This window comes from Mytilus californianus, unplaced genomic scaffold (genome assembly GCF_021869535.1).
Source record: "Mytilus californianus isolate M0D057914Y unplaced genomic scaffold, xbMytCali1.0.p SCAF_2, whole genome shotgun sequence".
In the NCBI taxonomy this organism is placed as follows: Eukaryota; Metazoa; Mollusca; class Bivalvia; order Mytilida; family Mytilidae; genus Mytilus; species Mytilus californianus.
Genome location: NW_026262668.1, coordinates 84,851,059 through 84,870,380, shown reverse-complemented (window position 1 = coordinate 84,870,380; position 19,322 = coordinate 84,851,059). Strand labels below are relative to the sequence as shown.

General features: G+C 33.3%; 1 protein-coding gene across 1 annotated transcript; it reads left to right on the top strand.

Moving 5' to 3' along the window:
- Positions 1-8,371: 8,371 nt before the first annotated feature.
- On the top strand, positions 8,372-16,825 carry LOC127730328 (60S ribosomal protein L23). Its single transcript, XM_052238702.1, has 5 exons — positions 8,372-8,448; positions 9,979-10,062; positions 10,661-10,789; positions 11,738-11,851; positions 16,724-16,825. The coding sequence occupies exons 1-5, from the start codon at positions 8,436-8,438 to the stop codon at positions 16,804-16,806; spliced, it is 423 nt and encodes a 140-aa protein (XP_052094662.1). The 5' UTR covers positions 8,372-8,435; the 3' UTR covers positions 16,807-16,825.
- The last annotated feature ends 2,497 nt before the right edge of the window (positions 16,826-19,322 follow it).

Here is a 19,322-nt window from a genome sequence, read left to right as displayed (position 1 = left end):
TAAAAAAGAAAAGAATGTCAACATTGAAAATTGCAACAAGGGAGCCACCAAGAATAACCCTTTTGTTGACGATGATTTACATATATTCTTAACCTATGAATGAAATCAAACAGACCTAGGATAATCCGATTGCACGTACTCGCTATAATCTATTTATATTTATATTTATGGTTATATGACCGTCGGCACTCTTCGGGTGTCATCTCGATGGATACTTAGATGGCGTAAGGTCTTAAATACGTACGAAATGCTGATACATTATAGAGATTCCATGCATTTTTATTTCACGGTTTATTTTGAGACGTATTGTAATTTAGATATACAATTTAGTAAATTATATATAAAATATGAGAATTATGGTCAAATCGATGGGCATGAATATGACAGATAATGCCCTTTTAATAACCAAAATCACGTGTTATTATCGTTAGTATTTAGAGCATCAAAACATATATAATGTATCATAGAAGCATTATATACACAACAAACTTATCATAGATACCAGGCTTAAAACAAATTTACGCCAGACGCGCGTTTCTCCTACACAAGACTCATCAGTGACGCTCGAATAAAAAAAAGTTAAAAAGGTCAAATAAAGTACGAAGTTGAAGAGCACCAAGGACCCAAAATTCCCAAAGGTTTTGCCAAATACAGCTAAGGTTATCAGTTCATTAGGTAGAAAGTCCTAACTATTTCGAAAAAACCAAAGTTTTGTAAACAGTAAGTTTATGATTATGACCATATCAATGATAATTCATGTCAATCAACACAGAAGTGCTGACTATACTGGCCTGGTGATACCCCACGGGATGGAAACCTCTATCAGCAGTGGCATCGACCCAGACTGGCAGTGGTTGTAAATAAACTCATCATAGATACCCGGTTTTAAAATATTTATGCCAGACCACGTGTGCCAGACGCGCGTTTATTCTATAAAAGACTCCGAGGCACCAGTGACGCTCGAATGAAAACAGTCAAAAATCCCAAATAAAGTACGAAGTTGAAGAGCATTGAGGACCCAAAGTTCCGAAAGGTTTCACTGAATACAGCTTCTTGTCATGGGGTAGAAAATCCTAAGTATTTCGAAAAAATAAAAGTTTTATAATTATGACCATATCAATGATAATTCATGTCAACACAACAGTGCTGACTATACTGGGCTGGTGATAACATCCTTATAATAGTATGAAACAGAACTTGTACACAAACTTGATATTAAAAAGTTTAAGTCATATACAATACACCGAGTCCAGTAAACGGGTGATATGCCATAAGCGCTACTTTCAGATAATCAAATTATTGAGCCATTTAGGTGCAATTTGTAGTCAAGTCCTTGCAAAATTAATCTTTACGATTATTTCTGTTTTTCATATTAGGAATCGAGACTTCTGGAACTTAATTGTTATAAATGTATCTATCAGCATAGCTAGTTTTATTTAAGTTGGTTTTTATACAGCACAACGGAGTTTTATGAAGCAGCTGACGCAATGATATACTGCAAGTACCAAAATGTTCAGGTCAGGAAAAAAAATTCATTTAGTTTTACTGTCAGGAAGATACACTCTTTTTCGATTTTAAAAATTAAGAAAGTGGAGATGTGTTACCGATATAGTCTGTATTAGCAGCGTCGAGAAAACGATAAATATATACTTGAAACTGATATGAAATTAAATCAGTGTATATGACTTTTAACTGATTTGTCGATTCGGAGCTCTCCATTATCATAATAAGATGTGGTATGATTGCCAATGAAACAACTATCCATCAGAAACCCAATTACATAGATGTAAGTAACTATAGGTCACCGTACGGCCTTCAACAATGAGAAAAACCCATACCGTATATAGTAATCTATAAAACCCTTCTACCTGACAAAACTGATTTAAATCGTATGAAATCGTTTATCACACCGCTTTCTTCACATTTTACTACCTTTCTCTCATTTCACAAGCTTTTTTTTTAAATTCGCTACGGGTATAAGCAATCCATAACGACAACCTAAATCAAAAACATTAATTTGGACCATTATAAGACAAACGTTACTGTGAGCATTACATGACATGCATTAACTTACCATTCTTAACTAGGAACTAAAATGTACGACAACGGAGGTAAAGTGTCTTGTTTCGAGCTGAGAAATATTCAAAACTATGCAAACAGCTAGACAAGACGGATTTGGACGTATTAAAGACCCACGCAATTGATTTGTAGAGAAAAAAACGAAGACTAACATTTTAACCCTTTTTAAAGCAAAGGTGTATTGAGTACCACCATATACTGTAGACGCCAACAAGGATGAATTGAAAAATATCCATTCTAAGAGGGGTGGGAGTTTTGCTGGCTTCTTTTAAACACATGGTTTATTTATTAGTTGAAAATAGGCTTTAAACGAGATTTGATTTGAGATCAAGCTTAGTGTCGGTTTTAAGAGTCGAGCCCTTTCCAATACATTTTTACAGTTTGTTTTATGTTGTGATCCCCAGATTAGGGGAGGGTTAAGCGTCACCAACATGTTTAAAAAAAAACCGCCACGTTCTTGATGTGCTTGTCCCGTGCCAGGAACCTGTAATTTAGTGGTTGTTGTTGATTGTTGTCTGCCATAAATGTTTTCGTTCATTGATGTTTTAATGAGGTTGTTCGTTTTCTCTTATGAATTGTTTCACATTTTGTAATACTTTTTATAACTTACTATATGGTATGGGTTTTGCTCGTTGTTGAAGGTCGTACGGTAACCTGTAATTTTTCTCATCTTTGTCCTTTGGTCTTCACGGATAGTAACTGTTATCTCCTTGGCAATCAAACAATCTCCATATTTATAAACAGTTACGTCCGATAGGATTGGAATATTCATTAAATTTAATAATATCATTTATTATACTTCACGTTAAAATGCCATATTTTGATTGGCTAATACGAGGGTGTTAATCTACTCTATCACATGGTTGAGAGGGTGACAATTTTTTTTGAAACAGCATTGTCAACCTTGGCTTCGCCGCGGTTGACAATGTTTTCTCGGGGTAACAATCTGCTCTATCACCCTCTCAGCTATGTGTTATTTATATATTATTATACTTCACGTCAAAATGCCATATTTTGATTGGCTAATACGAGGGTGTTAATTTACTCTATTACCCTTCATGGAGACGCTTGATCAAGTGTGCGCTTTATTAAATACGACTCTATCCTATCGCAAATACTCTATTACCCTTCACGGAGACGCTTGATCAAGTGTGCGCTTTATTAATAACGACTCTATCCTATGGCAAATACTCTATTACCCTTCACGGAGGCGCTTGATCAAGTGTGCGCTTTATTAAATACGACTCTATCCTCTGGCAAATACTCTATTACCCTTCACGGAGACGCTTGATGAAGTGTGCGCTTTATTAAATACGACTCTATCCTATGGCAAATACTCTATTACCCTTCACGGAGACGCTTGATCAAGTGTGCGCTTTATTAAATACGGATGGTTGTTATGTACAAGACGTCATAGTTTATTACTTTGAATTTGAAATTTAATCGACAGTAATAACAGAACATTCAGTATAATATATTAAATAACACATATCTGAGAGGGTTATAGAGCAGATTGTTACCCCTCGAAAAGACATTGTCAACCTTGGCTTCGCCTCAGTTGACAATGTTTTCTCGGGGTAACAATCTGCTCTATCACCCTCTCAGCTATGTGTTATTTATATAGTGTTCGGAGAATGACACGAATTTTGCAGGTAAAGGAACCACTGCAATAATCTTTTTGATTGCAAAGCAAAATTTCTGACACTGCTCAGCATGTCCTCTTTTTCATTGGTCCCTGTCGATATTGTGTAACGACAGAAGCAAATTGATCAATTGTTTTTTTTTCTACCTATATATGCATTGAGTATTTGATATTGGATGTAAGAAAACAATTGTCGAATACTTCGAGCATTTCTATAGTGAGATGAAATCTCGACAACCATCAGAGTCTTGGGACATCCGAGTAATCACTGTTACAGCATTTAATTACTTTGATTAGTACAGTTTTGGACGTAAGAAATTGATGAAGACTTATTTCCATGTTAATTTAAACAATATAATACATAAATAGGATAATTGTTATTAATTTAAAAAAATAATAATAATACCTTGCTCCCCATCTTCATTGTCGTCTTCGTCGTTTAATCTACTCCTGTTTGGAGCTGGTCGCACCTGCATATTCTTCTTTTTCTTGCGGTGACATTTACAGAAAAAATATATCGCCATTGCAGACACTGACGTAATAGCGAAAATAGCAACAAATATAACAACTATTAACAATCCAGACCATTGACTATCCGTTGCCATCTGAAATTTAGAAATACTCTAAATGAATTTTCCGTACATGCATCGGAGTTTATCTTCGCCATTTGAACTATGGATAATTTTATCATTGGCGATCATACCACTTCTCCTTATTTTTATATGACAAATACACCATAGTTAACTTAAATCATTTAAATTTGAATTAAAAAAAAAATTAAGTGAAAACCTAGCAAGCAATTGACCTAAGTTCGAAACATTCCCAACTTTTCACTTTAAAGTCATCGCAGAATATTTTTCAATTCAAGAATATCTGTTTGTACCCATGTGTGAATACTTGTAAGAAGACTTAAATTATACATACCTTTTCTTTAAAAGTTAATTATGATTCAGAATAAAATTGCATTATTAATTCCGTAGTTTTTCCGGATTCTGTTGTCTAACTGTACAATGTGACCTTAGTATATATTTGACATAATCTCACAATGTTAGTTTACGAGAGAAGAACAGATTAGAAGATTAACCAGCTTACGAATGGTTTTTAGATCTGGTAGCGTTTTACTAATTAATTAGAGAAACGTGTGTGTATTTAAAGTATAATTAGGCTAAACTTAATCTGAGAAGCTCAAAATGTAGGGCCTATTTTTAATGTGCTTATAAGTATACAAAATAAATCACAAATAGATAAAAGTTTGAGAGTATTTGTATGTCCAAGCCGCTAGGCGGAGAGGGCATTAAGGCTTACGCTTGTCCGTCCGTGCGTCCGTACATACGTCATGAAATTGGTTTCCGTTTTCTTACTTAAGTTTGCCTCAATCCATTGTTATCAAACGGCTTATACACAATGATCATTATCACCAAACACAGATCAAGTTCGAATGTTGGTGGCGTCACATTCACCGTTCTGAGCAATGTCCCTTTATAAATGGAAATATTGCTGAATTTGCTGTTTCCGCACCTAATTTTCCTTTGCCTCAATCAAATTTTATGTAACTTGTACACAACTAGAACACACCCGCGACATCGCGAGTCCTTGACAGATTTAAGTACCAACGTCTTATTTTTAGCCTGGATTTTTGGTATTCGTATTGTCATCTGAAAAAAATCATGCTGATTAGAAGGTGCACAGTTTTCTCTGCTTTCAATATCTTTCTGTTTGAACCCGTCATGGTTTTCTTTATACTACAACCGGAAACTCCTACATGTGACATACACTTTTGGAATCCAAGTATGTCCTTACCAGTTTCCCGTTTTTTTCCATGGCATTTGTGCGGCATCCGGGGTGACCTTATACCTTTTTTGTATATAATTGTTTGTATGTATTGCATTTTTTATATTGTTGAGCAGGGCCGTAACTACATTGAGGCAAATGAGGCAAATGCCTTATGATTGAAAATTTCGAGAAAAAAAAATGATAAGTTGAAACAAAAGCTTGTCTTCATATCAAATTGTTTTCACGGCGAGTGTCTTGCAAGAAGCAAGTTCTGTTCACCCTCTGTCGTTATGTGTCTTATCTGTTACCGAGTTTGTCTTTTATTCGTTTATTGCCCTTCTTTATGACTATTGTCTTAGTGTTGAATTTCATTTGTAAATTTAATTTAGTAATTTTTTTTTAAACTTGAGTTTTATTATATTTAAGATCTTTTGTCTAATTTCAAAAACTACTTTAAATTGTAAAAATATTTGAAATTAGCTCTCGCTTTTTTGTTCTGAGGCGGCGTTAAGCGAACACCAATCAATTAATCAATCAATCAATCTTTATGACTAACGCTTCAGTTGTCCAACATTAAGCTGTTGTTGATTCTTCTCGTAACATCTGTATGTTGTAAACGTCCATTCTCTGCTTTGGGTAGACTTAAGACTTTGGAAAGATCAACGATGACGGGTGAAAGGTTGTGTGGTTTGGCAATGCTGCATGTCCACCGATGTCCAGATATTGTCACAGTCGAAAAAATGGTTTGAGAAGATTCGATGCTACCGGACATAGAAAAATTGGTCGTTATTTTCATGGAAAATCAAACTTTATATTAAAGAATACAAGACTGGGTCTCTTTTCTGTAAATAAAACTAAAAAGCTGACATGGGTTAAATTAAAGTGAGACAACCAATCTCCCGGAATCAAATCATTTAAAAAGAAAAATCATCATGTATTGCCTTACGACCTTTTACATTGAAGGACTAAACTTGCATTAAGCCGTGTTCAGGCCCTTAAATAGAAAATAAAGGGATATGGAGTAAATGTGCATGGGACAAAATCGCACACACTACATTAGGTACAAATTATCAATGAACAGGGTTTTTATTCCTGTTCTTCATCTTGACAGTCGCTTGAGGGTCTTCAACAATAAAAGAATCATGCATACCCTACAACAATGTCAAGACGGCCCCTAGCGTCGACTTAAGCGGTACTTAAAGTATAGTACTATGAATAAATTTCAAAGTCACAAAAAAATACACCAAAGTCTAAACACAATACAAGACCAGAACAGACAGATCCGACATTAATCAGCCGGTATAAAATGTAGCAATGAGGTTTAAGAACAGTTTTCCTGAGTCTACCCTGAGTGTACCCTTTTATCCCAGTTAGGAACTACATCAAGTTGTAATTGAAATGCGTTATAAAATCTGAATTCACATAGTTAGATAAATGATAAGCAGTCCCCTCTTAACTTGATTTGAAAAAAAAATAATTGACAGATATAATACGTTTTCTGCAAGCCGAAACTCAATTCAAAAAACAAAAACAAAAAAAAAACAGCAGCCACACACTTAATCATGTGAAATACGATTTTTGCTTTATCCTACTTATCGGTCTTTTGATGTTGTCCCTAAAAACTAAGAGTCTTACAATGAATCTATATATTTTGCTTTGAGACCAGAATATTGTCGAAAACATAATTAAAACAAAATTTGCGTTTCAGATTAAGAACGGGTCCGAGAAACTCTCAGAATGCACAATTTTGCGTCATTTTTTCCAGAGCTTCTCGGGGCCTTGAGCGGCCCCCCAGGCCCCTCGCCGAAATTTTTTTCGCTCGGCGAATATATTTTGCCTCACTTTAAAAAGAGGCTAGTTACGGCCCTGGGTGGCCTTCGGCTGTTGTCTGCTCTTTGGTCGGGTTGTTGTCTCTTTGACATATTCCCCATTTCCACTCTCAATTTTATAAACTCTTGCATATTTAAGAGCGGGGGCATCTGTGTTCCATGTTCTTCTTTCAATGTTATATCATCTACTTGAATATTTTCATTTCAGTATTTGGATGAGGGACCAAGGATTTGTATAGTATACAAATCCTTGGAGGGACATATTTCGACCCCGTTTTCAAGATTTGAAAAAAATACGTACGTCGCACAATACGAGACATATAACTTGAGGATCATTGCTAATCATGCGACTGTGGTGTTAGCTATTTGTATAAAGCTTTATGTTCCAGAAGGGGTAGACCTGGATGCATTATACCTTGTATACATATGCCTTTGTTACCAAGTTTATGTCGCTGTCATCTGTCTAAATGTCCTTAAACTCATTTTCATGGTTCAGCGACGGCCGAAAAAAAAAGATATTTGTTTTTGGTGATGTGAATTTCTCACTAATCATGAGTAACATGATGATTGTATTTGATATATTGGATTCTTGCAAGAAAAGTTAACTTGAAAAGAAATGCAAAATCTAGACATTTCCAGTTGAATGGTCGCCGATTGGCGCAAGTAACAGCACGTTTTTACTCAGTCTAACGTGTCATGAGTGTAATGCATAATTGGATCAGAGGCGGATTTAGGGGGGCAGGGTGCCCGCCACATTGGGAAGCACTAAAAAATTAAACAATCGTTATGATAAACATGCATTCCTAATTGTTCATAATTTTATTTTCAAACCCCCTTGTTAGTATCATTTTTTCTCAGTCCCCAACTTTCCAGGTTATTTTTCCGTTTCTTCCACCTTCTTCTTACTTCTAACATTGTTACCATACATTATGCATTGATTCATAATCTTAATCATAAGTCGGTGTAAGTAATATTTCTTTTTACTTATCGCAAGTCCCAGTGTACACCTTAAAAATAAAGGTGGTCCCCGTCTTTTGCCGGAAACATTCTTAACCGGACCCGTTCCCGAACCACTTATTATCCTTTTAATTCCACTTCCTTTTTAATCCAACATGTCGAAAAGAGGTTAACATTTGCTATATTCCTGAAATAAATCCCTAATCATCTGTCAATCCGTAACACAAGTAGTTAAATGTATCTATTATTCAAGAAGATTAGTGATTCAACTTGGTCTTTATGTTGAAATTTCGAAAATCTGACCAATAGTGAAGGAGATTCCGTATTATTTGTAACGTAGTGGTAGAATTTTAGAAAAACAAATGCATGTAAAACATACCACAAATTTGTCATTTGAATCATAAACTTTGAAAAGTGATAGATTTAACCCTACAAGCTCATTCAATTTGATTTCTCATGTTATAACAATTAATTCTTCATAATGTTATTCGAGTACAGTTCCATTACTTTGTATACATTTGTATGTTGAATATGAATATAATTCTTAATTTATGTCTACAATTGCAGTGTCCGAAACATTTAAACATAATTCAAAAAGAACATGACGATTGAACTGTTCTCAACTACGTTTAGGCCTTCACCAGAGAGGTGTACATGTACTTTGCACTGTTAAGCTTACTTTGTGGGATGTAACCTGAAGGCCCCGATTTGGTGTTCAACTAGCTGCAGAACTGTAGCTCTTTAGGTCCTTTTGATATTATTTTTTTACAATTTACAGATCATAGAGCTAAGGATTTAACCTATTTTAAAACATTCGGAATTGTGACCAAAGTTGAGGTCGCACTTATTTCAAAAATTTTATTGTTTGTCGCCCATGCATAGTTTGTGAATGTATAATGTTTGTTTCATTAGATCTTTTTCTATGATATGACGTACCTATTTAGCTTTGAATATTCATATCCTTGACACGTTTTATCTATTTATTTCCTTTTGTATATGTCTCCGCCTATTTCAATCCTAGATCTCCTATATTTGAAGTGAAGAACACATACAGAATAGGAAAACACATTTTGGTTTGATTACGTTTTACTAAGCAATATTTCTGCATGTCAAATCCATCAATATAGAACTCAAAGATATTGTATGATTGCCAATGAAACAACTCTCCACCAGAGACCAAATTACATAGAAGTTAACAAATACAGGTCACCGTACGTAACCCTGTTAAACTATTAATTAAAATTTTAACGAACTACATCTACGCCATTACAACTAGCTCACCTTTCACTTACACCACCATCCATTACACCTGAAGAAGGTAAACAATAACAGAGAAGATATTTCCTTTCTGAATCCTTAAAATTTTCACTAATCTCTTATATCCCTTATGTTCTTTTAATTCAAACACTTAATGCTGAAAATCATCAGCAAGTATTGTGTACAGAAGAGAAAAAACATATCCAACTGACAAAAAACAACATTAAAAACGGCTGCATTCCCCGAAATATAGGTAAATGCAATACCAGAACTTGATAAAGCGATTTCCTGGTTTGATGAGAAAAATATTTTACGGATTCGTTTTTTTTTTCAGAAAGAAACCGTTAACATACATATATTTTTTTTGGTCCTTATACATTTTATTGATTAAATATGTTGTTAGGCGGCAGTATATAAACAATTTATTTATTCTAATTTCAGGAAGAGGAGGTTCCGCAGGAGGAAAATTCAGGATCTCCTTGGCTTTGCCAGTTGGAGCAGTAATAAATTGCGCTGATAATACAGGTATGAGTACATGTAAGGCCTAGTATAGGTAATCCACAAAAACTAGCAAAAGAGATGTAATGAAATGCTAGAAATCTTTTCAATTCATAAAGCAATTAGTCAGGAAACTTCAAAGATTCAAAACATATTGCAGTACAGAAAATATTTTGTTGATGTTTACATCATTTGTGTAAAGGTCTACAGTATTCTGTCAAAAAAAGTTAAAAAAAATGAAGTTAATTGATTTTGTTTAGGTTCATTTTATGTTTTCTGGGAGAAGAATAACATAAAAAATTGAAAGAAGTGTCAAAACATTGAAATATTAATTATCTTTAATATTTGTTCTATAAATTGAAAATAAACACAGTTTGGCATGTAATAGTAAATTGTTGCTTTAAATTGTATAGACCCAAAGGTCTTTTTTAAAACTTACTTGTTTTGAATAAGACGAAAAAGGCAAGCAGTAGAATTTTGCACTTTGAAAAAGTGGTAAACATGTTTAAGAATATTAAATCCATGGTTTTCTCTCCTCCTTTTACTTCAGATTTATTAATGCTTTCTTGGTATCTTTGAGTACAATAAAAAATACCCCTACATAATACCCATGGAAACTTTTCAGGGGCAAAGAACCTGTATGTGATTGCTGTCCACGGTATTAAAGGACGTTTGAATAGAATGCCAGCTGCTGGGGCTGGTGATATGTTTGTAGCCACAGTGAAAAAAGGAAAACCAGAACTCCGTAAAAAAGGTCAGCTTAATATTCTTTAAATGTGACATGAAATGGACTCACAATTTATGCATCAACTTGCAAGTAAAAGTGTGAAAAAAAATTCAGAAAAACTGATGTGAAGTTGTTAATTTTTTGGAAAATGTTTTTGATTGAAACAGACCATGTTAAATTAAACTTGTTCACAATGAACTTTTAGGTGTGTCTAGTTTTATAATTATGTTGAATGAGATCAAAATTGCTGACATGCTAACATGACTGCTGTTACTATAAATAGATTGAACAGTGGGGTAAAATGCATATAACTGTCAATTATTCTTAAGTTGTGCAACTTAAATAAATGAGTCTTCACAATTTTAACATTTGTGCTATTTTTAGAAGTTTTTTTGTCTAAAATGGAAGTGGTTGCACTTGTGTTCAGTCTTAATATTTAAATATATGTTGTATTTGATATTACATAACATAGATAAAGGTTGAGACTGAACATGAATGCGGCCACTTTCATTTTAGACTAAAACCATCTGAAAAGTGACGTTTTATGGCATATTTGATAAATTTTTGCTTGAATTTGAGCGTCTTTAATGACCAAATCAGTTCAAATCTTTTACTAAAAACCTAATTGAATCGACTGAAGTAGACACTTAAGCATTTAAAAAATGTCAAAAATCTTTCATCAGATGTACTCCAAATTGTAGGCCAAAATTAGCCCTTACCGGTCCTTCTCCTTTGCCATTTCTGCACTCTAACTTTAATTTGTCTCAACCATATGTTATGAAACTTAAACACAACGCCTATTACCAATTTGGGTGGTGTCACTTTTGCCTTTCTTGATTTATGTCCCTTTGAAAATTGAAAAATTGCAGAATTTGACTCATATTTAATCTGTGTCCCCTGGACACATTCTTCATTTATCTTTAATAATATAAAAACACTGAATTTGTTTTAACTAATCCACTTTTTATAATTTAGTTATGCCAGCAGTAGTGGTTAGACAAAGGAAACCAGTGCGGAGGAAGGATGGGGTTTTCATTTATTTTGAAGACAATGCTGGGGTCATTGTAAATGTTAAAGGAGAAATGAAAGGTTAGATTTCTGTTATGGAAAATATATTGAAGTCAACATGATAGTAATTTTGATAAGCTGTCTCCTGAGATAGACAGGGCTTCTATTAGATTTTGAAATAATTGTATGTTTTATTGTAATACAATACATACTACCGTAGAAAGGCTTGTATAGTCCGCGGTTTATTCTCCAAAATTGGACCTTCCAGACGGGGTGCGGACTATAGAGTACAATAAGCAAGAAATAAGAGAAAAATTTCAATTTCGCGGGCGAGGTGGTTTGTTTACGTTCCGCCATCTTTGTTAATTATATTGTAGAGGGCGCTCTTATCATTTTTCAAACTAATAATTTTAACTCATCCATATTAATAAGTTATTTCTATTCAATATCAAATTAATACTGATAAATATAAAAACTAAACCTTTCATTACAAATTTCTCGTTTCTTTTCAATGCATTGGTTGAAATAAACTGGTATCTGCTTGATTGAAACGATACAAACATAGTGAAAAAGACAACCGTAAACCAGCTTAGAATTTGTAAACTACAAAACGTAATCGGTTATTGTTCGTTCCGTTTTGGTGTTTCATACTGACTAATATGGTTTGTATTAGCTTAAGACCCTTCAAACATTAATGTGATAGATATATTAAAGACTGTTTTACAAAAGGATGGAACTGTTTTGCTTTCAAAGTCGTATTATAGTGATATCTGTTATGTACGGATTTCGACTCTCACCGGTTAATTTCTTCTTTTACACTTGCTTTTTAAACTTCCTGTTTAAACATACACAAGTTTCTAAATTGTTTTTTAAGTGAATAAAACTTATTTTAACAATCATGAAGCGTTCTAGAATCATTTACAAGCAGTTTCAGCTTCTGTTCGATGATGGAAAACAGGTTTTTCCAAGAAAATACCGCAAACGACCGCACAGGATTTGAAATTACCGGAGTTTCATTAGAACTTTTCTAACAGTTACAAAAAGTTTTTTTACCTAAAATTTCGTGGGGAGAAGGGGGTGCGGACTATGTACCAGTGCGAACTATACAAGCCTTTCTACAGTATTAGTTATTTTGGTGTTATCAGGGGTGTACAGATTCTTCAACACCAGTGTAAAATTCCATACGCCCATGATTACAACAAGATAACAAATTTATTTCTTATGAAGCATTCCTTTACTAATTTTTATACGATATTGGTATGACGACGGTGTCGTCGTCGTCGTCCGAAGACGCATTGGTTTTCACACACTAACTTTAGTTTAAGTGAATGGATCTCTATGAAATTTTACCATAAGGTTTAATACCACAAAAGGAAGGTTGGGATTGATTTTGGGGGTTATGGTATAAACGGTTAAGGAATTAGGGGCCAAAAATAAGCATTTTTGTAACTTCCAGACATAACTTGTGTGGTAGTGTATGGATCTCTCTGACATTGTACCACAAGGTTCAATATCACAAAGGGAATGCTAGGATTGATTTTTGGGGTAATTGCCTCAAAATTTTAGGAACTAAGGGCAAAAAACAAGCATTTTTCTAGTTTCATGACAATAACTTGTGTGTAAGTCTATGGATCTTTCTGAAATTGTACTACAAGGTTCCATATCACAAAGGGAAAGCTGGAATTGAGTATGGGGGTAATTGCCCAAAACGTTAAGGAAAAAGGGGCCAAAAATAAGCATTTTTCTAGTTTCCAGACAATAACTTGTGTTCAAGTGTATGGATCTCTCTGAAATTGTTCTGCAAGGTACCATACCACAAAGGGAAGGCTGGGATTGATTTTGGGGGTAATTGCCTCAAAATTTTAGGAATTAGGGGCCATAACAGGGATTAAACTTAGCGGTCGCCCAATGCGACCAGATTTTTGGATGGGCGAATATATTTATCATCCTGAACGCCCAGGTGGCGACCAACAATATTTTGCATTGAATCCCATCTCTATCCTTTCCCCCACGATATAAACAAAAACTGTTCCCAAATAGAGACCAGATTGTCTAATTAAAGCGGGAAAATGGAACGGAGGATTTCCGGAAACCAGTAAGGTCATTTTAATAACCAAAACCTAGTCGGACAACTTAGTTTTCAATGCGAAGTCACAATTTGACACATGTATACCCCTTCTCTTAACAAGTTTTCTAATTTCTTTTTTTAAAGCTTCTACGATTAATTCATTATTTTTAAGTGTTTTTGTTACGCTGTTGAATCTGAATTACTTTAAAGATACATCCCAGTTGTATTGTTCAGGGAGTCATTACAAGTCCGTTTTTGACAAAAACTTGTAAACACAACTTGTTCTTCAATGAAAAAAGAAACGCAAAATCTCATGAATAAATATACTAATATCTAGTATGCTAACCAATCTTCGATGAAATGTAATTATATAATATTTTTGATCAACACTTATAAGAAGATGGCTTGGATTTGAAATAACATTTAATGTTTTATGGAAACAGCTATATTGTCAACAGGAAGTTCAAATTGAAGGGAGACAATTTTGGCAGGAAATGTTCTAAATTAAGTACTGTCAAATCTTGTGATATATTTATGATGGCAATTATTCAAATATTATAAAGTTACCACACATAACGTTTACCAGACTCAAACATTACATATAGGATTACATAAAAAGGCTTTATTTATAGTATATGAAATGTACATTTAAGTTTTATTTTATTAGTATAAAAATTGATTGGGCCCCTAAAATTTCCACTGGGCCCCTGAAAAAAATATTTTGGGGGCCCAGCTGGCCCCTGGAGAAAAAGAGTTAAGTTTAGTCCCTGCATAAAGGGGCAAAAAAACATGCATTTTTCTAGTTTCAGGACAATATCTTGTGTGTAAGTGTATTGATCTTTATGAAATTGTACTACAAGGTTCCATATCACAAAGGGAAAGCTAGGTTTGAGTTTAGGGGTAATTGCCCTAAACATTTATGAATTTGGGGCCAAAAAACAAGCATTTTTCTAGTTTCCAGACAATAACTTGTGTTCAAGTGTATGGATCTCTCTGAAATTGTACTGCAAGGTACCATACCACAAAGGGAAGGCTGGGATTGAGTTTGGGGGTGATGAATCATAAGGGGGTTCAAAAAATTTTTTTTGGGGGGGATTTTTTTTTCCTTTTTTTTTCTTTAAAATTTTCCATTTTAAATTGGTTATTTCTGATTTATATATAAAAGCAAATAATAATGATATGGTTTGAATAGGTAAATTAAAAAAAATTAAGTTCTTCGACCACATTCATTCTGTGTCAGAAACCTATGCTGTGTCAAATATTTAATTACAATCCAAATTCAGTGATGTATCAAGCTTGAATGTTGTGTCCATACTTGCCCCAACTGTTTAGGGTTTCGACCTCTGCGGTCGTATCAAGCTGCGCCCCAGCAGAGCATTTTATGTACTAATAAAATTATTTTTTATGAATAAATATACAAACTTTTATGACTAGAATTTGAAATAGGCAAAAATAAAGCGAGTGGCTCTTCATGAAGTTATAATGAAAAATATTTTTGCTGTTTAAAACACACATATCTTTTGGTGAGATGACAGAACATATTCAACAGCATTATTGTTTGATACCCAGGCTGTGACTCAACAGAACCTCTTTAAGGTTCTAATTTAATTGTGGCTTATTATATAATGTATCAAACTCTTTAGAATGACTGCCAAACTGGAAGAAGCAAGGATAAAGTACTAATAAAAAACTTTCAGAACTCATCAACTGCTTAAATTTGATATATTGCATTTTAAATTGAATTCATAAAAAGTAATATATTATAAATTTTGATTAACAAAGGAACTATATGCATGTGTATATCTCATGTGTATATCTAAAATTTCTGTTCTACCACTCTTTTCTTAATTTATGAACAAATGAAATGTCAACAGTTGGTGATAGGTGATTAAAAAATTGTGTATAAACTTTCTGCAAGTCTTAAAACACATCATTAGATTCATGATATATTATACATCATAAATCTTATGATGTGTTTTAAGACTTGCAGAAAGTTTATACACAATTTTTAATCATCTATTCATATTAATAAGAAGATGTAGTATGATTTTCATCAAAAATAGGAAGCAGGTACATTAATATCTAGTCATTGTTTTAATTATGATACATTGTAGTCATTACCATTAAATTCTGATTTGAAATTTTAGCTAGAAATTGGGGACATCATTGGGTCCTTATCTTATGTACTCTTATATGGTAAAATATGTACCTCTGGCAAAAGTTCTTCCTTGCAGGTCTTGTTTAAGACAGAACAAATATCTGTTTCTATACTGTATAATTGATATTCAAACCCATACTTGTACAAGTGAAGTAATAGCAAACAAAAATACATGTTCAAATTCCAATATTACAGAAGTTGAAACCTTTAAGGGTAATAAAAAGGAGGTGTGGTACCATTGTCAATGACAGGTATCCACCAAATAAAAAAGAACAAGAATGAGGCTTCAGTACTACCTTCAATCATGAGCAAAACCATTACCACATAGTCGGCTATAAAATACCCAAACATGACTAAAAATGATTCAGTTCAAAAGAAAAAATCAGTGGCATGATTGACATGTATATTTAAAACAATAGAATTAAAAAAATATGTCTGACATCGCTTTTTTAGGATTGCTTGGGGTGTTGGAAGTTTGAGCCCAGCACATATTGAAAACATTGAAATTGTGGATGTAGAGTTGGGATGTCAAGTTTCTGTCTCCAAATTAGTAATAGACCTTTTTTCAAGTAAATAAATCATATATCGTTTGATTTCTTATTCATTTTTCTTTACAACAATTATGTACCTTTATTCACTTTAGCTAAAAAAGAAAGATTTTATTTATTTCTTCTAGATCAAGTCCTATGCATTTCAGTTTTTAAGCTTCTTTTGTTTTTTATTTTAGGTTCAGCTATCACAGGACCTGTTGCAAAAGAATGTGCAGATTTATGGCCCCGTATAGCATCAAATGCCAGTTCAATATCATAATAAAATACTGTGGACTGTTCTTCATTGTATCAATTTCTTCTATATTATATTATAAATATGTTGGACTACATTTGTTTAGGCACTCTAAGGCATGACTAAATACTTTAGTCATATACTAGAATATGTGGATCTTTGATCTGTAGTCATCCATAGATGGAAAATTTTGAACCATCAATTCTATTGAAGCTGGCCTTAAACTTTTGATGTAAACCTCTTTTCCACTAAGACAAAAAGTTCCAAAGTCAAAAGACTATTTAAACCTTATCATGCAGGTCCCATAAATTTAGGAGTTGGTGACATTTTCAGTTTTGGTCTCACCTGTTTTATAGGGAGGTAAATCTGTATTTATTTCAGAGAATGTACTTCTGCAACAAGTGGCCCAAGACCACAATTAATGACCCCGCTTTTTGTTGTCCACGAATATAGTTCCTTTTAATTTGAGTGTATTTTTTCTTAATTTTTATACGACCGCAAAAAAATTTTGTGGTCGTATATTGGTATGACGTTGGCGTCGTCGTCCGAATACATATTGGTTTTCGCACTCTAACTTTAGTTTAAGTGAATGGATCTTTTTGAAATTTGACCATAAGGTTAAATACCACAAAAGGAAGGTTGGGATTGATTTTGGGGGTTATGGTACCAACAGTTAAGGAATTAGGGGCCAAAAAGGGGCCAAAAATGAGCATTTTCTAGTTTCCAGACAATAACTGTGGAACGGTGTATGGATCTCTCTGAAATTATACTACAAGTTTCCATACCACAAAGGGATGGTTAGGATTTGCTTTGGGGGGTTATGGCTCAAACCGTTTAGGAATTAGGGGCAAAAAAGGGGGAAAAACAAGGTTGTCCTGGTTAATGGACAAATACTTTAGTACAAAACATAATTTAAAGCAGTGTAAGGGAGATAAATCAAATACATCATTGAAATTATCTCCCTTACACTGCTTTTAAATTATGTATAAAGTAATGGTTAATGAACAATAAAGATAATCTAAAACAGTGTAAGGAAGGTAATCCAAATACAACGTTTTGGTTACTTCCCTTACACTGCTTTTAAATTATGTTTAAAGAAATGCATATTTATAAAGGAAGACCAGTAAAAATATCTGCAAATGTTTTCATCTTTTTTTTTTACAAAAAAATCCATATGAAAGATTTGACACTATATTTTTATTAATTCTATTATAAAATAGATTAAGTTAGCACTATGGTAAATTTAAATGGGTAATTATGGTTGCCAACTCCATTGGAAATTTGAATTGAGATTATGACCATATCTTGAGGGAAAGAATTTTTTTGGGGGAAAAAGGGGGGGGGATAAAAAGAAATTGTGGGGGGCCAATTTTTTCTCATTTCAGATTTCAGAAATTAAAAAGAATTATTCTTCAAATATTTTTTTTTTTTCAAATTTCAAATATTGAAAAATTTCAAGAAGTAATCTTTAATTGCACAGTATGGCGCATTAGATTTGTAAAATCTTTGATCACATTTATTTATTTGTTATGCCGAATCTAACAGTGTATTTAGATTTTTAATTTTGGGTCCAGTTTTCAAATTGGTCTACATTAATGTCCAAAGGGTCCAAAATTAAACTTTGTTTGATTTTAGCAAAAATTGAATATATGAGGTTCTTTGATATGCTGAATCTAAACATGTATTTAGATTTTTGATTTTTGGCCCAGTTTTCAAGTTGGTCCAAATTGGGGTCCAAAATTAAACTTTGTTTGATTTCAACAAAAATTGAATATATGGGGTTCTTTGATATGCTGAATCTAACCATGTATTTAGATTTTTTATTTGTGGACCCCGTTATCTAATTGGTTCATATTGAGGTCAAAAGGGTCCAAAATTAAACTTTGTTTGATTTCATCTAAAATTGAATTATTGGGGTTCTTTGATATTCCAAATCTAACCGTGTATTTAGGTTTTTAATTTTGGGTCCTGTTTTTTAAATTGGTCTACATTGAGGTCCAAAGGGTCCAAAATTAAACTTAGTTTGATTTTAACAAAAATTGAATTCTTGGGGTTCTTTGATTTACTGAATCTAAACATGTGTTTAGATTTTTGATTATGGGCCCAGTTTTCAAGTTGGTCCAAGATAGGGTCCAGTATTTAAACTTTGTTTGATTTCAACAAAAATTGAATATATGGGGTTCTTTGATATGCTGAATCTAAACATGTATTTAGATTTTTGATTATGGGCCCAGTTTTCAAGTTGGTCCAAATTGGGGTCCAAAATTAAACTTTGTTTGATTTCAACAAAAATTGAATATATGAGGTTCTTTGATATGCTGAATCTAACCATGTATTTAGATTTTTTATTTGTAGGCCCCGCTATCAAATTGGTTCATATTGAGGTCAAAAGGGTCCAAAATTAAACTTAGTTTGATTTCATCGAAAATTGAATTATTGGGGTTCTTTGATATGCCAAATCTAACCGTGTTTTTAGATTTTTAATTTGGGTCCAGTTTTTTAAATTGGTCTTCATTGAGGTCCAAAGGGTCCAAAATTAAACT